This window comes from Fundulus heteroclitus, chromosome 4 (assembly GCF_011125445.2).
Source record: "Fundulus heteroclitus isolate FHET01 chromosome 4, MU-UCD_Fhet_4.1, whole genome shotgun sequence".
NCBI classification, from domain to species: domain Eukaryota; kingdom Metazoa; phylum Chordata; class Actinopteri; order Cyprinodontiformes; family Fundulidae; genus Fundulus; species Fundulus heteroclitus.
This window is the reverse complement of record NC_046364.1, coordinates 662,097-685,765: the sequence shown is the minus strand read 5'-3', so window position 1 is coordinate 685,765 and position 23,669 is coordinate 662,097. Positions and strand designations below refer to the sequence as shown.

The window sequence follows — 23,669 nt, the reverse complement described above, 5'->3', positions numbered from 1 at the left end:
TTTAGCAGTAAAGGTGAAACAATTATCAGAGGCAAACATTAAAATATGCATATTTAATTCACTGGAATCCAAAGGAGATAGAAGTTACGTTACCATTTCGTTGTATTCAGTACAAGCTGACATCCTGGTGATGTAAAAGATTCTGTCTTTCACTACGAGCACATCTTCTAAAGGACTGACTGCTCCTCCTGCTTAGTCCCAGACGATGTGTGGACAGACACAGCGGCTAATTTATGACTGAAACGGTCTTTACCAGCAAATCTCCCAACCATAAACAAGCTGCATGTTTATTTTGCCCTCACAGGGAGACATTCTCAAAGGTCAGACATTCCTTATTTCCTCCATATGACTGCCTGATTAATATAACAACTAAAGTATTTTGCTCAAGAGGAACAAACGGAAAGTTAAATGGTTGTTTGGAAGGTTTACGTAATGCATTTTAAACACATGGAGTTCTCCCCATGGCAACAGTGTAATTTAAATGCATTATCAATATTTAATATCAGTTTTCAAATGCGACCTGTGTCTGTACGGCCGGGTCGCGTTAATCCCACCAGTACGTCACTGATACTCGACAGACGTCACTATTCTGCGTCCTGCTGTGCAGAAGCAGGAAGAAAGACGACACCCATAGCGGACTACAATGAGGAGAGCAGTCAGTGGAGAGAAAGGTCTGGTTAAAAAAATTAAAGATGGTAAAATACGCTGCAGCATTATAATCCATGTTTACTTCTGCAAACACTGAGCACGCTTTGCTATGTGTGACATCATGGCGTCCTCAGCTGCGCCTGCGGGACACTGAAGGTGTATGAATTCAGTTCACACAGGAGATCAAATACAAGTCGCAGATATTTAGAAATGTGAACGACCGCGCCTAAAAATCAGATTTCACAAAAATATCAGAATTAAGCATAAAGGCCTGCAGCGTGAACGTAGCCTAAGGGCAGGAGATTTGGAACTGTTTAAAATATTAAAGGCTATATTTCAAAAAGTAAAAATGAATTACACATCATCACAAATAAACCGATTAAACTTAATAATTAAACAAATTATCGTACCAAGCAGACAGGCTATAAATATCAAGTTATGTTTTACTTAGTGCTCCAGTGACGTTGGCAGAATCCATGCTGAGGTCTGAAGAAGCTGAACGCGCTCATACGGCTGAATGTGATTGGCTGATGAGTAAGTCATCCCACGTGGAGTACTCTCTTGTGATTGGCTTATACCAGGGGGATTTCTGATTGGTTGCAAAACATTCCCTGTTTAAAAAATAATAATTTGTGTATGATTCAACTCATCCACACATAAATGCAGTGATGTTTAAAGAGCACTGGTACTTAGTAATCTCATTTATTATTGTTTATGGACCAGAAATACTTATACTCTGGTCCTGTGTGAGTGAATCACATGTGTATCTGTAAATATTGAGACTGTTCTAGCTCCATACCACCTATTTGTCTTTAGTGTGTAAATAGTTCCTTAGCTGCTTTTTATCTTTATTTTGCTTGGTAGTTTAGTTAAGTTTCACTAGCCTAGAGAGGATTTACTGATTGAAATATATGATTAATTCAGATAAACAGCATTCTATAGTGATGTTCTCTGCATGTTCATTTTATTTCTGTTAATTAATTCTTGAACTTGAAGAGAAGTTGTCACTCCTTTATTCTATGTGTGCAGAGTTTGCTGTTAAAAGATCATTCCTTTCATCTAATGTCCTGATATCAGCTGTTTGGGCTGATATTCACCAGACAATACCTGACAGACATTTATTAAACATTAAATAACTTTAAACAGCGTGTCGTTTGTGTTCATGAACCTTTATTTGAACTATTCAAACAGTAGAAAAGTGAAAACATCCTGAAGTTCCTTCATCCTGATTGGTTGTGCTCTGCAGACCAGCTGAGGTCAGAGTGCGTCGTCCAGCGGCGCCATCAGGAGCTGCAGCTCCTTAAAGGTGCTGCCGTGACGGCCCACCTGCCCGGCCCGGTTCTTCACCACGTTGTTCAGGTTCTGCAGGTACCGGCAGCACTCGCGGCACTTCTGGTGTCTGCAAAGAGAGAGCAGGTGAGGCGTGAGCATGGAGCCCGACCCGCAGCCGGTTCCGGCGCTGGCCGCGCTCACCGCTCCTCACGCGTGATGTCGACTCCCACGGCCGGAGAGGCCTTCAGCGTCTCTGAGATCAGAGCCCAGAAGTGTTTGATGATGAGCTTCAGGGACGTGGAGCCCGTGTGCATGTAGCTGAGGACACAAACAGAAGCGTGGGTCAGGCGCCGGTCCAGAACCAGCAGGGTGGGACGGGTTCTGACCCGCTCTCACCTCTCATATTTACTCTGCAGCAGCTTATCGATCTGAGGGAGGACCAGCGTGCACAGGTCCAGTTTCCACAAGGAGCTGAAAGCACAAAGGTTCTCATCATCATGTGTCCGCGCGTCACATTTAGAATCAAAATGTTTAACCGAGAAGTTTGAATCTGAGGGAATCGAGTCTGAAAGACGATGAAACGACGTCTGTCAGGGAGGGAGTCGGTGTAAACGTCACCAGAACGAAGCAGGCAGCTCTGTGAGGATCAAGTTCTATGATTTCTCCAGAGCGTTTAACACAATTCAGCCTGATCTGCTTTATCCAGAAGACTCAGGTGGACCAGAGACTACCTGACCACAGGTTGTGTGTCTGACCAGCACCACAGGACTCTGCTCTCACCGTTCCTTTCTCTGTTTCCACCTCAGACCTGCAGCCCAGTCTGACTTCTGTCATCTACAGAAACTCAGATGACTCTGCAGATGTCTGATGCATCAGAGATGGACTAGAAGAAGAGTACAGAGAGCTGCTGGAGCGCTTTGTGTCAATCATCTCATCCTGAATGAGGACAAATCAAAGGAGATGATTGTGGATCATTAGATCAAACCCAGTGTCCATCATGGGAGAAGAAGTGGAGCTGGCTGAGGAACATAAATTCCTCCGTGTTCCTCAGGACAACAGACTGTCCTTCCTCAGGAAGCTAAGGTCCTTCAAAAAATGCAGCAAGATGCTGCAGATCGTCTCTAAGTCTGTTGCTGAGAGCTTCATCTCCTCTGCCATCATCTGCCGGGCAGCAGCATCAGAACCGGGACCTAAACAGGCTCAACAAGCTGATAGACAAGGCTGGTTCTGTTCTGGAGACGATGATGCAGAAGAAGAAGATTTAGCATAAAATCAAGAAACCCTGAACCTCCTCTTCATGACATTGTCAGTGAAAGGCTTCTTCTGATTGGCTGCAGGAGATCCCGCCCACAGCCATCACAGTCTATGACTATAGCTATACTATAACTACGTGATTTAGATCAACACTTAGTTTCCCTCTGGGATAAATAAAGTAAATTGTCGGTGAAATAGAAACTGAACCCAATCTGCCAGGTGTGTCTGTGTGCGTCTCACGGATGCAGGTTGAGGATGTTCAGGACGTCCACCATGATGGAGAGGTCGTTCATGGAGCCGGCAGCATCCAGGGCGCTCTGCAGAGACATCCTGATTTATTCTGGCAGAAGGGGGGGGGGGGGGGGGTCTACAGCGACTCCGCAGCTCACCTTGACGTCCTCCCGGGCCCAAACGGACCGCACCGTCTGCAGGTTCTTGTGGCGGCTGCTCAGCATCACACACATGGTGTCGTGGCCCTTGCTCATCTGGGACAGAGCGTCGTCGTCGCTCAGAGCGCCGCCCTGGTGGTTGGCTGTGGACTGCAGCCAGAGAGGTGTAAGGAGCTGCAGCGGCTGCAGGGAGGCACAGGAAGCAGGAAGCAGGAAGCTCACCGGCAGGAAGTCGGCCACGTTCAGGCCCAGCGGCTCGTTGCGGCTGCTCGGGATCACTCTGACCTGCTGCTGCGCTTTGGGCGGCGCCACCTGAGCGGGCGGGGCCGGCTGGCTGGGAGGGGCGGGGTTAGCGGCTTTAGGGTTGGGGCGCTTCGCACAGGAGACCACGGTGGGTTCAACCCTCTGAACGGGAGTGGAGGTGGCGAGGGGCGGAGCCTGTGACAGAACAGAGGCATCAGTGTTTGGTCACATGGTGGGCCTGTGGGCCAATAACAGAGCAGCTGTGATAAAGTTCTGGAGGTTCAAAGGCCGCAGCAGGACGAGCGGCACCAGACCTGCGGACCGGTTAACGGACCGCCTCATTAACCTGAGCTGCAACCGGACCTTCAGAGGAGGCCGACTGTCGGGCCGCCCCGGTTCTGTCGGGCCGCCCCGGTTCAGGGCAGCTGTGGCTACAGTGTAGCTCAGAACCGTCAGCGGATCAGTGAAGAGCTTTGGGCTCCTCAGAACCTGCTAAAACCTGCAGAACCGGCGGTTCCTCCTCACTGACCTGCTTGTAAGGAGACGGGAGCATCAGGTCCTTCAGCTGCCGGTCGATGGCCAGCGCGCTCTCTGGCAGGAAGAGCAAACAGAACCGTCAGATTCTCCAGAACCAACCCAGTGAGCCCAGCGCCAGAAACCCGCTTTTATTTTGAAGGGCTGTAAGAACGGCAGCAGATTAAAAGCTGGGATGTTGGGCTGCAGTGATGAGCGGAGAATGTACGCTGAGACCATCAAGCTTTCAGGTTCTGATTCTGGAAAAGACTAAACGGGCCTAGTCTGCATCAAACAAACTCTGTAGGGTGAAAATGAGGTAAAACTTTTCTGCACATGCAGCCTTCCCTGACTGCTCACCTGAACAGGTGAGGACCTGTTTGGGTCAATGTCTAAAACGGTTCTGTCTGATAACGGAGCGGCTGCTGGCGCCCCCTGCTGGGTTTCAGAAGAACTCACCGTCTTCAGGAGGAGCAGGAAACGGTTCTGACATCCGGGGAGGAGTCCGAGCTGAGCGAGATGAGAACAGGTGTTAGTTAACGAGCTCGTTAGCAGAATAATTCATGGTTAATCAGGGCAGCAGGTTCCACGCTGCAAAAACGGATCTAAAAATAAGTAAAATGTTCTTAAAGGGTTAAAACAGGACCGTTGTTCTGGTTCTGTTACCACATGGTACCGTTTTAACCTTTAACCTCTGGGAACACGACACTCAGAAGGGCTAAAAACGCGTTCCCTGCTCCGCCACCAGGAGGCGCCTGCAGAAAAACCTCCAGAACCGCTCGGGTTCAGACCGGGTCCGACTGGACCATGAAACCAGCGCTGTGGGTTTGGAGCCGGTCGGAACCGGGCAGACCCGACGGGCGGATGTTTCAGAACCCGTTTAGAAACGGGCCGCTCTGGCGTCGACTAACAGAAGCAGCAGAACCTGTTTTAACCAATCTGGTCGTGGCGTGGGGGCGGAGCCTAAAGTAAAGGCGTGGCTGTGCTGTAGGCGCAGTTCCCTGCTCCACCTACAGATGGCGTGCTTGGGCTGGAAGATCTCTCTGTAGTCGTCCACGTTGTGAATCTCTGCTGACGGCTGTTTGTCCTCAGCCTCGTCTTCGCTCTGGCTCCGCCTCTCTCCGTCGGGGCTCCGCCTATCAGTATCCGAGCGCTTCATCCTGATGACATCACAGTAACCGTGAACAACCGCGTCACGTTGATGACATCACAGACAGCTACATCGCCCCCTGTGTGAACCTGTTGGCGCTGCAGGTGGTGGTGGGTCTGTCGTAGTTCCGCCTCAGCGGCGTCCCTCTGGGTTCTGCTGGATCTGTGAGCGGCTTGTTGTCCTGGATGATGCCCTGGATGACGGCGCCGCCGCTCTTCTTCACCCTCTTCAGGTCGACCAGGTACGAAGAGACGCTGGAGAGCTGGTGGGACACGCCGATCTGAGCGGGCCGCAGCAAAGACTTTAGTGGGGAGCGCTGTGGGTTTACGGCGATGAGCGAGCTGGAAAAGGGGCGGAGCTACGCACCAGCTGCTGGTTACAGACGGCGAGGTCGGACACCTTCCCCCAGCCAACAGGAACCACGTCGAAGCAGCGGTCGGGCTCCCAGCCAAAGACCCGCAGGGAGTCCGAGCCTCCGCTGTAGAGGCAGGAGCCGTCGGGACTGAAGAGGAGGCACCGGACTGCAGACGTGTCTCCTTCCAGAGAACCCACCATCGTGAACTTCTCCAGATCCCACAGCTTGATGCTCCTGCAGGAGACGTTCACAGCATTAGAGATGTTCCTCAGGAGGACGTTCTGCACAGCTGGTCGTCACAGAACATCTGGATAAATACAGGCGGCTGTGGAGCAGACGGGTTCTCAGCTGGAAACAGGAACCCGTCACCTGGCCTGCACAATGAATTCTGACGTATCTGTGCGCTCAGACACAGGAGAATCTATTCTCCACTGATCTGGAACAAACTCCCAGAAAACTGGAAAAGTTCTGAAAGAGTTCCTTTAAATCAAGATTAAAACCACATTTATTTAGGATTATCTTTGACTGTTCTAGTTAAACTGTTTTACTGAAAGATCATTAGTTTAACTTTGTAGTCCAACTGTTTTTAATGTCTGCTTTTAGTTTCTATTCTCCCATGTTTTATTCTGTTTCTACATTTTATTCCTACTTGCTTTTATTCTGTTTTATTTTCCTATATCTTAATCATCTAAATCACTTTGCATTGTCTCTGTGCTGAAATGTGCTATAGAAATAAATTTGCCTTGCTTTTGGTAGGCGGGCACTAGGTGTCGCTTCGTCCAATCAGCTCACAGAGTTCTGCTGCTGGTTCCTCCTTTCCCTGAACGGATCCGATTGAGCAGAACCAGGTTGGTAATGTGCAGAACTCCTTATTCTGGAACTATTTATTCTGATTCCCAAAATAAACTCCAGTTCAGGTTTCAGAACCCCGACCCGCAGCCCCATAAAGTTCTGACTAAGAGGTGCTGAAGATAAAAATGTTGAAAACCAAGAAACGTTTTCCTTCCTCAGAGTTCTGCTCCATTCTGGTTCCGTTGGCCTTAAAATGGGTCTAGGACTGAAGTTTGTCTGGAACCAAACTTCTGTGGATGAGTTGGAACAGTTTGGACCCGACTGAGCTGCAGCAGAGATCTAACTGGTTCTGATCAGAAATCTGATTACTTCACCATCATCATCTGGACTCACACAGGAACTGAACCCGCCTCAACCTCCAAGCCTGACTAGTTTCTGTTGGACCTGCTCATGGTTCTGACGCGTCTCCTCACTGAGCAGCTGGAGGAAAGGGTTCTGGAGTGTGATCGGACCTGTCGGCGCTGCCGGATGCCAGCAGGTACTCGGTGGGATGGAACTGGACCACGTTGACGGCTGCAGAGTGAGACTTGAACTCGGTGATGGTTTTCCCCTGGAACAGGTCCCAGAGCTGCAGGAACCAGAACCCAGACAGGAGCTGAGCGGTACCGACCCACATTCTGTAAGGTGCTACTGAAACAGCTTTGAACACCTTTAGGAGCTGAACCTCCTGGTTCTGAGGTTCTGGGTGGGGTCCGTTTTACCTTCACTGTGAAGTCGTCGCTCGCTGAGGCCAACCACTTCCCGTCTGGACTGAAAGCCAAACTCCGGACGGCTTCAGTGTGACCCTGCAACAACAGAACATCTTCCTCAGAGACAAACTCTGGTTCTGAAACCGGTCCAAACTATAACTTCAGGAACCACCCTTCAGAACCCTGATTCTTCTGACTCAGAGTTCATAGCAGGTCCCATCAGAACCAACACCCACCAGAACTAAAATTACAAGCTTAAACAACCTGGATGACTCCCTGACCCAAATGATCCCAACCAAAACCCAACGACCCGTTCCAGGAAAAAACTCCTTTGTTCAACAGAACCATTTCAGATCTGCCAGCTTTTCCTGATCCACTGATTCTATCCAGAATCAGTCCAGAATTCCCAGCTTCTGATTGGCTCCTCAATCTGTCATAAACTGTGTGGACAACAATTCAGAACCAGAACCAGGCTTGCAGAATGTTCTGGATTGGATGGTACTGGAACAGGTGGTTCAGAATCAGACGGGTTTAGATTTAAAATAAACTAAAGTTCACAACATATTAGACGAGTAAGAGGTTAACAGCAATAAAAGGACTGAAACATACCGCTGGGGCATTTTGCACATCCTGCAGGCGCCTAAAGGAACCCAGAACAGTTCTAGTGATCCAGCCCAGGTGTAACTTAATTCTGGCCTGAACAGAACTAAACTCTTGACCCAACAGTTTAAGATCTGCAGCTATCTTCACTCAGACCTGTGATGATCGGCCAAAGAACCGAGATCTATGGTGGAGGTCTTTGATGAACCATCAAGATGGTTCTGAATCAACTGGTTCTAGATTAGACCATTCTGGATCAGATTACTAAGTGAAGAAGAACCTTCTGACCTTGTAGCGGAACACGTATCCTTTCCTCCGGACGTCCCAGAGCTGAAAAAGAAAACATGTTGGACTGAAAACCGTAAAACAGGCGTGTTGGTCTTACTATCCTTGTCAAGACTTTTTTACTAACCATTACTAGTACATACCCAATCATTACTAGTACATACCCAAACATTACTAGTACATACCCAAGTATTACTGGTACATACCCAACCATTACTAGTAAATACCCAAGTATTACTAGTACATACCTAACCATAACTATTACTAGTACATACCCAAACATTACTAGTACATACCCAACCATAACTGGTACATACCCAAACATTACTAGTACATACCCAACCATAACTGGTACATACCCAACTATAACTGGTACATACCCAACTATAACTGGTACATACCCAAACATTACTAGTACATACCCAAACATTACTAGTACATACCCAACCATTACTAGTACATACCCAACCATTACTAGTACATACCCAACCATTACTAGTACATACCCAAACATTACTGGTACATACCCAACCATAACTGGTACATACACAATCATTACTAGTACATACCCAATCATTACTAGTACATACCTAACCATTACTAGTACATACCTAACCATTACTAGCACATACCCAATCATTACTAATACATACCCAACCATTAGTGGTACATACCTGACCATAACCATTACTAGTACATACCCAATCATTACTGGTACATACCTGACCATAACCATTACTAGCACATACCCAATCATTACTAGTACATACCTATCCATAACCACTACTAGTACATACCCAATCATTACTAGTACATACCTAACAATAACCATTACTAGTAAATACCCAAGTATTACTAGTACATACCCAATCATTACTAGTAAATAACCAAGTATTACTAGTAAATACCCAAGTATTACTAGTACATACCCAAGTATTACTAGTACATACCTAACAATACCATTACTAGTACATACCCAACCATTACTAGTAAATACCCAAGTATTACTAGTAAATACCCAAGTATTACTAGTACATACCCAAGTATTACTAGTACATACCTAACAATAACCATTACTAGTACATACCTAACAATAACCATTACTAGTACATACCCAACCATTACTAGTACATACCTAAGTATTACTAGTACATACCTAACCATAACCATTACTAGTACTACCCCCCCCCCCCCCCCCCACACACACACACACCTTTATGCTGGTGTCTGTGGAGCTGGAGGCCAGGAAGTTTCCAAACGGGTGGAAGCTCAGGCTGCTGACGTTGGCTTTGTGTCCCATCAAGGTCCGCAGAACTGAGGAAGAGGAGCAGCAGAATCAGACAAGGGGAGATGAAGAGGAGGAGCCTGCAAACATTCAGCTCCAAACGTTCAGGCACTCTGCAGGTCCTAATCAGAAGATGGCAGAACTCCTCCAGAGTGGGGTAGGAGACCATTACCAGGTACTGATCCAGACCCATTTCACTGGATGAAGACCCCACCATGACCTAGATGTCCAGAACCAGGACTCTGGGTGGAGTTCTTTGGGGGAGTACCCTCCTGACTAGTGCCACAGGTCCAACACATCTGCAGTGAGGTGTTGGTTCTGGTGGATTCTGGTGTCAGTAGCAGGAAAGTATTCATGATGCATTCTAAAGTCACAGCTCTCTGGATGACCACCCTCAGGCTCCCCGTGGGAGTAAAGGTCTCCTGATCCAGTTAGACCGGCTCTGCTGGTTGGGAGACGGCAGGAAGGAACCAGGAAGGAACCAGGAAGGAACCAGGCCGCTACCTGCAGCGTCTGCCTCACAGAACCATGACCTCTGTCCTGGTAGGACGCTGAGGACTAAACTGGTGACTAGAGAGAGATTATTCAGCTGTAGCTCCTGAACGTTCTCCCAACATCTAGACGCTCCACAGAAGCTTGGAGGAACTTAAGTTTCTCTGTTTTGATTGTGGGCAGCTGGAGCCTCGGTTCTGTTTCATCTTTGTTTCTGCTGCTGATTCTATATTTTAACATTTCCTGCTGTTTACCTATGAAGCACGCTAGACAGTGGGGTCTGCATCCAGTCTGATTTATGCAGAGGGCAGAACCAGAACCAGAACCTTACTCTTAGCGGCCTCCAGGTCCCAGACCCGAATGGACCCGGACTGGGAACCAGCTACAACCTGCTCCTCTGACACGTTGAACTGGACACACTCCACTGGGTTCTTGTGGCCGGTCAAGCTCTGAGACAGAACAGAGAAACGGGTCAGTCAGAACAAAACAGCAGCTCAGCAACAGCAGGAACTCCAAGAACGTAGAGATGCTGGAGGACTCAAGGCTGACACCCCGTCTACTTTTAAGACTAATCTTAAAACTTTCCTTTGTGACAAAGCTTCTAGTCAGAGTGGCTCATGTTACCCTGAGCTACCTCTATAGTTATGCTGCTATAAGCTTAGGCTGCTGGAGGACATCAGGGTCTATTTCTCTCTCTCTGCTGAGTTCTCCTACTGCTCTCCAATCTGCATTGTTTGTTGTTATTTAAGCTTTTAACTTTTTGTTCTCTGTCATTTTTCTCTTCATAGAGGGTACACCTGGTCTGGTGTTCTGTTAGCTGTGACATCATCAAGCGAGGCAGATCATCCTCTATTACCATCTACCATAGAAAGTACTCCTGGGTCAATGTGAGCTTCTGTGCTTTCTGTGTCTCTGCTCTGTCTTCTCTAAGCCCCAGTGGGTGGAGGCAGATGAGCGTTCACACTGAGCCTGGTTCTGGTTCTGCTGGAGGTTCTCCTCCCTGTTAAAGGGGAGTTTTCCTCTCCACTGTCGCTTCATGCATGCTCAGTATGAGGGATTGCTGCAAAGCCATCAACAATGCAGACGACTGTCCACTGTGGCTCTACGCTCTTTCAGGAGGAGTGAATGCTGCTTGGAGAGACTTGATGCAACCTGCTGGGTTTCCTTAGAGAGGAAACTTTCTCACCAACCTGGAGGATCTGATGGAGTCTGACTTTAGAAAGAGCCTTGAGATGATGGGATGTGAATTGGCGCTTTATAAATAAAATTTAACTGAACATCTGCACCTGGACCAGGGTGATTGCAGCCAGCATCTCCATGACCTGGAGTGTCCTTCAGGGTGGACCTCCTGGAGGTCTGACTCACCATGACACAGTTGGCTTTGTTGACGGCCCAGATGTTCACCCTGCAGTCCTCTCCTCCTGTGACCAGCAGGCGACCGGAGCTCTTCCCCAGAGACAAGCAGGACACGGTCCGCGAGTGAGCCTCGAACTCCTCTGGGCGACAGCAACACAGGAGGGACAAACTTCAGTCTGTGCTCATCAGCCTCACAGATACTACAGCAGCCGGGTCCAGACACCAGAACCAGGACCAAGTCTGGGTCCCTGAGCAGAACCCTCAACCCCAGAACGCTCCCCAGGGGACGGGTTAAAGCAGAAGTAAATTTCTCCAAAATCAGATCAATAAAGTTATTTATTTATTATTATTTAAGTCCAGATGTGTTAAACTGAGTTCAGACGGCTGAAGATTGAGCTAAAGTAACAGAACCGGTTCTGGGTCAAGTCTACATTCAGCGGCTGCTCACAGCTTTTATCCGACCCAAACCAGAACTTTGTGAATGTTCCTACTCACGCAGGCGCCATGAGATCTTGGTGGTGCTGGCGGCAGCCATGCCGGTCCTGCTTAGAACCTGGACCCGTGCTGAGGTTAGATCATGGGGACCTCTCAACGGAGCTTCTTCTCCCTGCAGGAAGTTAGAACAGAACCAGGGAACTGGGTTAGAGGCAGAACCAGAAGGAAGGTTCAGATGATGCTTCACGTTGAAACCGGTTCTCCTCCAGAAGAACCCAGAAGGTTCTCCAGAGAAAAAACAAGGAGGTGAGGATGATTGGATCCACTGCAGAGTTCCTGCTCTGGAGGAGAACCGACCCACACATGGATCGGATCAGGACCCACGGTGTCTTCTCCACATGTCCAGAACCATCAGGAGGATTCACCAGAGAACCTGACTTTGCTCCAGTCTCCTGGTGTCCATCTGGGTTCCTCCTGCAGAAGTTCTGTCCCTCCTTCATGGTTTTCTTGAACAGAACCGGCTTGTTTGCTGCTCGTCTTGTTCAGGTCCAGGTCCTGGTTCTGGTTCCCTGCCTGGAGGTTCTTCTCTGCAGCTGAACCTCTCAGCTTGGAGTTCTTGATGACCCAGAAGGTGGTTCTGCAGCTGCAGCTTTTATTAGAACAGAACCTTTGCCAACAAGAACCCAAAGGTTTGAGAACATCTGCTGCTGGAGCAGCTTCACCTGAACGGCTCCGGTTCTGACAGGAAGTTCGGACTCAGCCTCATTCAGAGGCCGGTTCTGTTGGACCTGAACTGGTCGGTTAGGCCACGTCTGACAGAAATACTCAGTCAGGTAAACACAACACCTGGACTCTATCCCAGCACGTTCTAACTCACCTAGCTGAGGGTAACCAGCTGGTTAGCAACTAGTTAGCTGGTCGAACCGGAAGAAACTGGACCGGTTGCTGGTGACGCCTCCTCCGAGTTCGGCTCTTAGCGGACCAGAACCGCCGTTGTTCGGGTAAAATGGCTCCAGTTGGGTCCGAGTCCAGCCTTCTACCTGTCGACGGGCTGTTTGATCTCTGCTGCAGCTTAGCAACCGAGCCACATACGTCACTTCCGCTATCAGCAAAGCGGCATTTTTTTAGTTTAGCTTTATTAACAACGAAGTCAGATCGCAAACACACCATCATAAAAATATCCGCTTTCTTATAGCAGAACCCTTCATATAACCACAATCAAACATTAACGATATGTTTTATAAGTAAATAAATGAAACTTTTCAGAAAATAATAATTAGAAGAATTAATAAAATATATCGTAAAAATAAACACAAGTAATCCCCCTGATCAGTTCATTAATAATAATAATAATAATAATAATAATAATAATAATCTGAAATAGTAAATAATTTAAAAAATAAGAATAAAATGAACAAAACTAAACCAAATGAAGTAGATTTCTTTCACTCTAATCATGATATTTTAAACCAAAGCTTTATTACCAATGACGAGCAAAGACGGTTTAATCTGTTTAAGATCAACAACCTTATTACAAATAAGACAAATTACCAAATTTATAAATATCTAAATACAATAAATATCTAACCAAAAATGTTAAAAATATTAAAACATAAAAATAAAATCCAAGAAAATATTTCCTTGTATTGGACAAGATAATGGATTTTTTTTTTTTTTTTTTTTTTTTTTTACAAGATCCAAATGTCAAACAAAATATTTTAATAATTTATCAGCATTGGATTACTAATTACAGAGCCACAATCTGAATGCACAAATGAAATAAAATGCTTTATTATTTAACTACACCAACAACAGACCACAAAAATGAATGAATGCTTATTATTAAAAGCTAGAAATCTACAACAATATATCCTCTTTGATTCCTCAGATTGACTCATCCTTTAAAATTATCTGTGATGCTGACCTTAAAATTGAAGAGCTGGATACTGCTGTAAAGAAAATTATGTTAAATAAATCCCCCACTTCGGATGGCCTTACTGTTAATTTTTAACCAACTCTTTTGGACCAATATAGGGAAATTATTATTTAATGCCTTATTAGAATGCATTAAAAAGAAGAATTGATGCCAACTATGAAGCAAGGAGTGATTGTTCTCATCCCTAAACCAGAGAAAGATAAAAGGATTTTAGACAACTTCAGACCCCTGACTCTATTGTATTCTGATTGTAAACTATTCTTTAGCTGTATTGCAGCCAGACTTAAAAAAGGTATTTCAGATATAATTGCCGAAACTCAATTAGTTTTTTTAAAAGGAAGATCCATTCAAAATAACAGGCTGGTTTTAGATTTAGTTGATTATAGTGATTTATTTAATGATGATGGGTTTATTTTGTTTTTAGATTTCTACAAGGCATTCGATTCTGTTGAACATCCATTTATTTTTAAATCTCTAACTCATTTTGGATTTCGAAAAAAATTCAGGAACCTAAGATAAAATGCTTTATCATGACATAAACAGCTCAGTAGTGTTAAGTCATGGTACATGTAACAGGTTCCACATTAGTAGAGGCATTTGTCAGGGCTATGAAAGTTCACCATTATTATTCATAATGGCTGCAGAGATGCTGCCAATATTAATAAAAAACAGTTGTATATCTGGAATTGAGTTATTAGACAAGAACATAATAATTAGTAGACTGCCCGACGATAAAACCCATTTTTTTTTTTTTAAATTAAGAACAAATTCCTTTAGCTCTCCAAAGTATAAACTTATTTTCTAAGGCTTCTGGTCTTCAATTAAATCTAAACAAATGTGAGTTTTGTAAAAAGTATTAAATCCATTGTACTAAGAGTAAATATAATCAGATGTTAAAAACATTCCCTTTACCTCTTCAGGCTATGGTTAGACAAGATAGAATATTTTCTGAAATTTCTCCAAAACTCAATTCTTTATAGACGATGTAAATTTTTGCAGCTCTCGATGTAACAATACGTTTTTGAGGAGTTATTTGTCATATTGCTTCTCTCCCAACCTTATAAAGAGAGAATATATCCTCAAGGATTTCTGTATAGAAGCAAAAAAGATGATCAGAAATAAATTCACTCCTAAAGTGAAAGAAATTTAATCTATAATTATTAACAGATTTTACCCTACTAATGCATTTCTAAGGAGAAAATTGACTGTTGACACCAGAAACTGTGTTTTTTTTTTTTTTTTGTGAGGTTGAAAGTGAAAGTCTGGAACATCTTTTCTTTGATTGCACTGTAGTCCAAAGCTTTTAGCGTTATTTTCTGATGTGGATCCAGTCTAAAGCAATTCAGTTACCTGACCTTACCCTTATTATTATTATTATTATTTGGTATATTTACGGAAATTGGAGGTAATGAAGTTGATGTTAATATTTTAATTTTATTACTAACATTTTATTTACACAAATGCCGTTTCTTCAAATATAAGCCATTTAAATCCCAATGGAAAGATGAGATGAAATCTTATGCAAAGTCTTTAGAAAGTGAGGACTAAAAGTGCTGCTAAATTTCTTTCTTTTGTGCGTAAATTCAATCTTCCTGTTTAATGCCCTGTTCTTGGACTATGCCTAATATAATGATGCCACTTTATTATTGTTCCTTTTTTTTTAATGTTTTGTTATTCTTCTATATTAAGATACGGTTTATACACGTTGTGTGAATGCCTTCATGTTCTGTACCGCTACCTTTGTAATGTATGATGGTTCAAGTTTTTTGGGGGAAAAAGCTGAAGAAGGGATTTTAACTGATCTTCGGTTAAAACAGTCAAAAGCGTGTCGTCAGTCCTGGAGTGAAATCTGAGGTCAGTTAGTGAGTCTGAAAACTTTAACTTCATTTAGAAACAGGAGTCTCTTGTTTTAGACCAGAACCAAAGCACAAGTTTAAATTCAATAGCATATAGCATTATGGCCAAATATTCCCAGATCTGCATGTTTGTCCAGGAGCAGAGGACCAGTTTGTCTCATCCTGTCCTCTCAGGTGACACTTTGTTTATTATTAACTTTAGAAAATAAGGTTTAGATAGAAAACCTTTAACTAATTGTCTGGTTTGATTGGGCGGACTTTGTGAAATGACTGGAGATGACGTGAGAAAGCGCGCCCCCTGCTGGAGCTCGAGGGAACTCTTATTGTGAAAGGGGAGAACCGGATGTGGATCCGCCCGGTGTTGGGCGCTTGATGCCGAACCGTTTCCTGCCTGTCTGTCGGTCCATCCGAGCAGCAGCAGGGCGGCTCCGGCAGAGGAAGCCCAGCAGAGGTTCCCGGACCAGAGCTGGACCCACCCGGACCCGAACCCGAACCAGAGCTGGACCCACCCGGACCCGGACATGGCGAAGACCTACGACTACCTGTTCAAGCTGCTGCTGATCGGAGACAGCGGGGTGGGCAAGACGTGTCTGCTGTTCCGCTTCAGCGAGGACGCCTTCAACACCACCTTCATCTCCACCATCGGTGAGTGACAGCCTGCCGGTTCGGTCCAGATGCTCCACACCCGTCTGCCTCTGTCTCCGGGACAGCTCTGTGACGTCAGCTTACCTGGGTCCCACCTGTCCTGACCATGATGCTCCTCCTGTCAGCTGCATCACTTCTCATTGGTCCAGAGAAGACGTGTTTGACAGGCTGCTGATTGATGAACAGAAGCAGGTTCTGGAGGATTCTCTGAACCGGTTCAGTTCTGGATTCTCTGAACCGGTTCAGTTCTGGATTCTCTGAACCGGTTCAGTTCTGGATTCTCTGAACCGGTTCAGTTTGATGCGGAACCTCTGGATCAGCAGGAAGCATCACCTGAAGGCTCATTACACACCTTCCATCCTGGTCTGGGGAGGTTCTGGTGTCAGAGAGGGAAGAACAGGTCCATCACAACCGGGCCGGTGTCGGTCAGGTTTGCTCCAGTTAAATGTTTCAGATCACACAAATGTTAACATGAGACCAAAAGAACCGGAGAAAATCTACAAGCAGCAGTTTTTACGTAGTTCATGTATCAGGAGAAACAACCGGTCCAAACCGACCCGGTTCTGGTTCACTGCCAGATCTGCAGAATCAAGAAGGCAGTTCAACAGAACCTGCCTGGCAGCATGAAGTAGGCTAAAAGATCTGACAGCAACACATCACCTAAAGAACTTCAGATGGAAACAAATTGTCTGAAACCCATCAGAACCACTGCTGACCCAAAAGAACACAAAGACCCGTTTGACATTTAAACATGTAGATGATGTGGACTGAGGAGAGTGGACCCTTCATGGAGCTGTGGGTCCCGTTACATCGCCGTTAAACTGACACTGCACTTCAGAACCAGAACCAGAACCAGTTTGTGACCTGATGCTGGAGCTCTCTTGGGTTCTGCAGCAGAACCTCTGGATGGTTCCGAAAAACAAAGTGCAGGTTTGGGAGTGGCCTAGTCAAAGTCTGGACTTATATCTGGAGAACCTTCTTGAGTCCAAATTAAATCAGTTCTGCAAAGCGGGTCCAAGTTCCTCCAGAACCAGTGAGGGTGTGAATACTTTTTATTCTGGTTGGTTCCTGGTTTTGTCCTCAGCTCTGATACTAGCAGGAGTTTAAGGTCCTGATTGTAAAGTTCTGGATCAGCCAGAACCGAGTGTTGAAGGAACCCGACTGCTCCGCCATCGTCTGGGTCCACTTCCTGTTCTGTTAGAACCGCTTTCAGCCAATCAAACAGCAGCAATGGGCTGAATAGAGCAACATAGGAGCTGCTTTGGCACCAGCTGGTTCTGAAGGGAACCCAAACATCGGCTGAGGAACCCAGTTCTGACAGATGAGCTGTGGGCCAGCGAAGGTTCTGGGAATCCTGGAAACAAAGAGCGGTTCTGAGGGAAGCACACCCTCTCAGAAGGAAAACTGCAGCCTTCAAATGGATCAGAACCGGAGAACTTTAAGCTTCCTGCAGACGAGTAACGGATCAGAAACACGTTCAGCGCCGCTGAGACGTTCTGACGGCGACAGGAAGCAGCTCGGTTTCACTTCCTGCTGGAGTCTAAAAGGAGGAGAACAAGCCCGTCTAAACTGGGTCAGCACTCAAATCAGGGACTGATGAAGAGCTGATCGGGTCCGTTAGGTTCTGCTGGTTCCTCTGCAGCATACCTGCGAGTCTGATCCAGAACCAGGTGCTGACAGAAGCTCCCAGCTGGGCTGTCAGGTCCAGTTCTGGACTGGGTCAGGCGCAGCTGAAACCACCAGACTGGGCCTCTGTGGTTCTGCTCGGGTCTCTGGAGACCGACAGAGTTTGGGCCCAGATGCTGAGCAGAGTGGGTTCTGATTGTGGGTTTTAGTCATGTGACCTGCGGGGCAGAGGGGGAGGGGAACAGGAAGCAGGAAGTGATGTTTGCTCACTAGAGGTTCAGAAATAAAACGCCACCAGCTGCCAGCCGGGTGGAGCAGCACCAGCACTCATTCAGACTCAGACCGGTTCTACAGAACCGGACCGCCTGGTTCCGTTTCTGCAGGAAGTCTGCCCTGAATGGGTCTGTGTGCAGCAGCAGCCGTCCACTCCTGGTTCTGCAGGTCCAAAGTTCCCTGAAAAGAACCCAGCTGGTCCAGCTATGGACATTATAAATTATATATATATATTTTATATCTATAAATATGTCTATGGGTGCAGCAGCTCCACTCTGCCCCCTGCAGGCGCACAGGAGGAACTGCTCACGTTGTCTTTCTGCCTCAGGAATCGACTTTAAAATCCGGACGGTGGAGCTGGACGGAAAGAAGATCAAACTCCAGATCTGGTGAGTTTTAAAACATATTCCTGGATAAATACTTATTTACCGGTAGTTTATTCTTAATTGGTTCTACATCGTTTAGCTGACCCTAAACTGATTAAAGCCACATCCATTAACGGATTATTGTTTAATATGTGATGTTTAGATCTGAACTGGGTCGGTTTCTGTCTGCAGGGACACGGCGGGTCAGGAGCGCTTCAGAACCATCACAACAGCCTATTACCGAGGCGCCATGGTAAGCCCCGCCCACTCAGCTCTGCCATTGGTCTGTCCAGCAGCGTCACTTCCTGTTTGCTGTGTGGCAGGGCATCATGCTGGTTTACGACATCACCAACGAGAAGTCCTTCGACAACATCCGGAACTGGATACGCAACATTGAGGAGGTAGGCCACGCCCCCATCATGTGACCCGGTCTGGATGATGTCATCAGCGAGCCGATCAATCAGTGCAGACGTTTGTGTTGCAGCACGCGTCGGCAGACGTGGAGCGGATGATCCTGGGAAACAAGTGTGACATGAACGACAAGAGACAAGTTTCCAAAGAGAGGGGAGAGAAGGTGGGAGCAGCCTCCTGATCACATGACCAGGAACATGGTCATGTGATCAGGAACCTGATGATGTTCTGCTGTAAAGCGCTGGAACAAACACCTGTTCTGCTCTCCTGCAGCTCGCCATCGACTACGGGATCAAGTTCCTGGAAACCAGCGCCAAGTCCAGCCTCAACGTTGAGGAGGTGAGTTTTGGTCAGACCAGGTGAGTTCTGGTCAGACCAGGTGAGTTTTGGTCAGACCAGGTGAGTTTTGGTCAGACCAGGTGAGATCTGGTCAGACCAGGTGAGTTCTGGTCAGACCAGGTGAGATCTGGTCAGATCAGGTGAGTTCTGGTCAGACCAGGTGAGTTCTGGTCAGACACGCCCGGACCGTTGCAGAGCATCAGGATAACTTTGTGATTCCCTCCTCAGGGCTTCCTCACACTCGCCAGAGACATCATGAGCCGACTGAACAGAAAGATGGTGAGTTTGACCTCAGGTGTTATGTTCTAATGAAACACCTGGAGGACCAATTGCCGCCATTCCAGGTGTTTCCCAGCTGTGGTCCTCCGGTCTCCATGACGCTCCGTGTTTTTCCCTGCAGAACGACAGCGGTCCTGCAGGTGGAGGGGGGCAGGTCAAGATCTCAGAGCCTCGCTCCAAGAAGAGCCTGTTCAGGTGTACGCTGCTGTAGGCGGACCCTCCTGCAGCCGACCAATCACCTGTGGACGCACGCAGAAGCTTGCTGTGGCTCCTCCCCCTCCTCCTGGTCTGATCAGCTGGGTGATGATGGCGGCTGCCTTGTGAGCAGAAGCAGTGAAAACAGATGTCCACACTTTAATTGGGTTGGGTGGAAGTGGGAGGGGCCTCTGCAGGATGGAGGCGGGGCTTGCAGGTGAGCCAGCAGGAGCTGCACCTGTCTAGGTGTAGCCGGACCTGAAGGCAGATTCTGATGGTCGTCTGAGCGCGCTCAGTTTGACGTGGAGGTCTGGAGGTTCTCCTTTAAATGATGAGATCTCTGTCATGGTGAAAAGTTAAATATTCAGTTAAGAAATGCTCCTAAATTCATCTTTAATCTTTTTTTATTCATCTGGATATGAAAGTTAATCTAAATAAAAACCAAAACTAAACTGATAAAGTTAGGACACCCTACCCCCCCCCCCCCCCCCCCTGTCTCCATCGCTGACATCACTCTGAGCAACGGTCACCGCAGCATCTCAGGATCCGGGCTTTGACTAGGCCCAGACTCCTTGGTGGATGTCCAGGTGTGTTCCAGGTGTGTTCCAGGTGTTCCTGAGACGCTCTAACTGGTTCTTCTCAAACACGTCATGGTTCTGGAGTCCAGATGACTCGGTTCTCATCCGTCCACAGAACATTCCAGAAGTTCTGGTTCCTCCTCGCTCTCCTCCTGTGGAAGCTAAACATGGAACGGAGTAAATGTGAGGGTGCACTAACTTATTCCTCACAACAATTAAATTTTTATCACATTTTACTGAAACTTCAACAGGTCAGTCTTTTTAATGTTTTTGTTTATATAACTTGAGGTTTTCAGTACAGTTAAAAAGGACATTTAAAACCATATTAATATAATTAAAACTAGCCTGTTAGTGGGTGTCCTAACGTTGCCTGACTGTAAATCAGCAGCAGGTCGAACTGAGCGCGCTCCGACCGCTGCAGGTCGCTTACGGATTAAACCTGAACCGTCCCTTTAAACCGCCGTCGGCCATGTTGGATTTAAACATGGCCGCTCCGATGCTCCTCGCTGCTCAGCCTGCGAACACATTTCTAGTAAAAAGTTTGTCTGAAGTTATAATCTGCAGCTTTTGTTTTCATGCTTTTATTTTGAAAGCTTCTCAGGGTTAGCGAGCTGAACGTTTCCAGCTTCCTGTGGAAACAGTTGAAATGAAGCGCAGACGCCTTTGTTCTGCTGCAGAACTTCACTGCTGTGCCTCAGAGTCCAGGTTCTGCTCAGAGTCCGACTTTAACCTTTTAGATCCTCGTTTTTGCTCTTAAATGTTTCAGATGAAACTAATTTAATCTTGGATGAAGATAAAACCCATCAGACCCCAGAATAAAAAGTATTCACACCCTAACTGGTTCTGGAGGAACTTGGACCGCTCTGCTTTGCAGAATTGATTTAATTTGGACTCATAGGAAGGTTCTCCAGCAAGAACATGTTGAAGGTTATCCCATAATGACTCAGATTTAAGTCCAGACTTTGACTAGGCCATTTTGATTTTCTGAACCATCCAGAGGTTCTGCTGCAGAACCCAAATGAGCTCCAGCACCAGGTCACATACTGGTTGTCGGACCCAGAACGTCACACCACCAGGTGAACGGACCTGTGATGTTCTGGTTCTGAAACGTTGCAGCGGGACAAAAGAGCCAAAATGGAAGAAATGTGCGGGGGGGGGGGGGGGGGGGGGGGGGGGGGGGTGGAAGCTCTGTGACCAAGTGTGAAGTTTCTGACCCGTCAGCTGGTCTGAGGTCAGCGGAGCCCAGCAGAACCCACCGTGAGGGAACCGGGTCCACAGAACCCGGGACAACTGGACTGTTGGCGCTTCGGGTTTTTACAGAACGTATTTTTCTATGTGACTTTCAGAATAAAAGCCTCTGACTGTTGTAACCTGAAGGATTTTTAAATAAAGCCGTTTTATATGCGAGTTTGTTTCGTGTTTATTTGACGTCAGGAACCGAGAGACGGGCCGGGAGGAGACGAGCAGAACCGGGCCAAGGAGAACATTAACATCCTCCCTGCGTTCCTCCAGATCAGAAGTTCTGGTCCATATGAGAGGTTCTGTCTGGTTCAGGTGGTTCTGAACTCCTCCTGCTTCCTGTCGACCCACTGCAGCCTTCAGAGTGAAACAGAACCGAACCTGACCCGGTTCTTTCAGAACCAGTTTTTGTCTCACTGTAAAGAGACGATTTAAAGTTTCAGGCATCAGGAGACTGGCGGTGAAACTGGGTCAGATGGTTCTGTCCTAAATTCTGGTACAGCTCTCTGAGTCCTGATCCAGACATTCGTGAACCAGAACCAACCCAAGGCTCTGGGTCCAAAAAGTGCGATGAACACTATTTCCACTAGCCTTGTTAAACCGATCCGTGCCGAGCTCGGTTCTGATGACCGTTAACACATCATGCTAGCACGGTTCCTCCTCGCCTCCTAGTGATGATCTGCGGTACTGCAGCTCTCTGGGATTAAAGGCGGGACCAAGAAAATCAAAATGGCGGCGCCCGTAACTTTCAGGAAGTTATACTTGGACAGAGTCGGCTTCTGGGACGAACATCTTAGAGACGCAGGAAACAACGACAGACGCTGAGGTTCATCACTGCTAAGCAGAATCATCTCTGGAAGGGAAGCTAATATTATTATGAATGTCTGAAATGTCAGCTGGCTGTGAGGAGATGACGCGGTCTGCTGATGCACTCTTTGTTATCAGAGAACCGGACCAGAGAAAAACCGGGCCGAGCCCACATCTGGAACTGGTCTACATTTAGCACGGTCCGGTTGTGTCTGGCTTGGTTCTGTTCAGTCTGCGTTCCATTTACACTCCATAGTTATCTCAGTTAGCGAACTTGGACCCGTCTCGGCTCGGTTAAAAGAGGGTGGTGTAAACGGGGTGATTAAAAACCAGATCTATCCCCAGCGGACCACTTGGGTCCAGTAGAACCAAGTTCTGATCAAACAAACGGATCCGCTTTCGTCAAACATGTTTATTTCTCAGGTTAGAAAAGTGCCAGCGACTCAGAATATTTACACATACAGCCTGGTTCTGACAGCCTGGTTCTGACAGCCTGGTTCTGACAGCCCGGTTCTGACAGCCTGGTTCTGACAGCCCGGTTCTGACTCGGCAGAACTGACCAGAACAAACAGAAATATTTACAGGAAGAAGAAAAACAAAGGTTCTGCTGCGACCCGACGGTCCTGGAACCAGCAGCAACAACAACTTCCTGTTAGTGGCTTCAAAATAAAAGCAGCCTGGAAGCTTCCAGACCCTCAGAACCGTTGATGAAGGTCCGACCCAACGGTGCCGCCATCAGTACTCCACCAGCTTCAGGTGATCCGTCCCAACACCAGCACACCTGTCCTGGAGGCTCCTGGGTGGGACAACCCACGAGCAGAACCTTTTGGTCCAGTTCTGTTCAGAGGTCCGGGTCCAGACCTTCCCAGCAGAACCTCTGAAGGTCCAGATGTTCCTGTGAGACACAGGGGTGAACCTGCTGAGGTCCAAACACAGAGGTGACGCCACAGTCTGATGACCCAGAACCGATTTGGACCGCAAACATGACGGTCCGAATCGGTTCTGATTAACGTTCTGAACTTTCTTCTTCTTCGTTCTTCTCCGTTTCCCTGAAATGGTCCGATTCGTTTTATTTCCTGAACGAATGACTGAACTGGACTGCTGAGGTTCTGATCGGGTTCTTAGTTCTGCTCAGCGGCTCGGTCCGGTCCGGTCCTCCAGGAAGAAGAAGCTTCTAGTCAACAGCCTTTCTGGACTAAGCAGAAAGATTTCATCTCTCTGACCCGATTTAGCAGAAGTTCTGGTTCAGGGAGCGAGCTGATGATGTCACGGCGTGCTGATGATGTCACGGCGTGCTGATGA

At 47.0% G+C, this 23,669-nt stretch overlaps 2 protein-coding genes across 2 annotated transcripts; one reads left to right on the top strand and one right to left on the bottom strand.

Moving 5' to 3' along the window:
• Positions 1-1,801: 1,801 nt before the first annotated feature.
• On the bottom strand, positions 1,802-12,929 carry katnb1 (katanin p80 (WD repeat containing) subunit B 1). The gene is made up of 19 exons (XM_021312889.2): positions 12,696-12,929; positions 11,879-11,990; positions 11,393-11,523; positions 10,359-10,476; positions 9,464-9,564; positions 8,254-8,295; positions 7,378-7,461; positions 7,129-7,244; positions 5,836-6,058; positions 5,559-5,749; positions 5,334-5,479; positions 4,779-4,829; positions 4,336-4,397; positions 3,786-4,001; positions 3,564-3,713; positions 3,415-3,491; positions 2,317-2,391; positions 2,122-2,238; positions 1,802-2,047 (listed from the first exon to the last, which is right to left on the bottom strand). The coding sequence occupies exons 2-19, from the start codon at positions 11,916-11,918 to the stop codon at positions 1,906-1,908; spliced, it is 2,082 nt and encodes a 693-aa protein (XP_021168564.2). The 5' UTR covers positions 11,919-11,990; positions 12,696-12,929; the 3' UTR covers positions 1,802-1,905.
• A 3,044-nt stretch (positions 12,930-15,973) lies between these two features.
• Positions 15,974-20,209, top strand: rab8b (RAB8B, member RAS oncogene family). The gene is made up of 8 exons (XM_021312888.2): positions 15,974-16,255; positions 18,483-18,543; positions 18,712-18,772; positions 18,843-18,920; positions 19,004-19,093; positions 19,204-19,269; positions 19,498-19,548; positions 19,670-20,209. Exons 1-8 carry the CDS (start codon positions 16,132-16,134, stop codon positions 19,757-19,759), a joined length of 621 nt encoding a protein of 206 aa, XP_021168563.1. The 5' UTR covers positions 15,974-16,131; the 3' UTR covers positions 19,760-20,209.
• The last annotated feature ends 3,460 nt before the right edge of the window (positions 20,210-23,669 follow it).

What these genes read in the sequence shown, in the direction of transcription:
- katnb1 (XM_021312889.2), bottom strand. Translation starts at nt 11,918, where the DNA reads ATGGCTGCCGCCAGCACCACCAAGATCTCATGGCGCCTGC. An exon ending in GATACGTGTTCCGCTACAAG is followed by an intron (nt 7,462 to 8,253) that starts GTCAGAAGGTTC and finishes CTGTTGTTGCAG; the next exon opens with GGTCACACTGAAGCCGTCCG. An exon ending in ACGTGGCCGACTTCCTGCCG is followed by an intron (nt 3,714 to 3,785) that starts GTGAGCTTCCTG and finishes CTCTGGCTGCAG; the next exon opens with TCCACAGCCAACCACCAGGG.
- rab8b (XM_021312888.2), top strand. Translation starts at nt 16,132, where the DNA reads ATGGCGAAGACCTACGACTACCTGTTCAAGCTGCTGCTGATCGGAGAC. An exon ending in CCAGCCTCAACGTTGAGGAG is followed by an intron (nt 19,270 to 19,497) that starts GTGAGTTTTGGT and finishes TTCCCTCCTCAG; the next exon opens with GGCTTCCTCACACTCGCCAG. An exon ending in GCCGACTGAACAGAAAGATG is followed by an intron (nt 19,549 to 19,669) that starts GTGAGTTTGACC and finishes TTTTCCCTGCAG; the next exon opens with AACGACAGCGGTCCTGCAGG.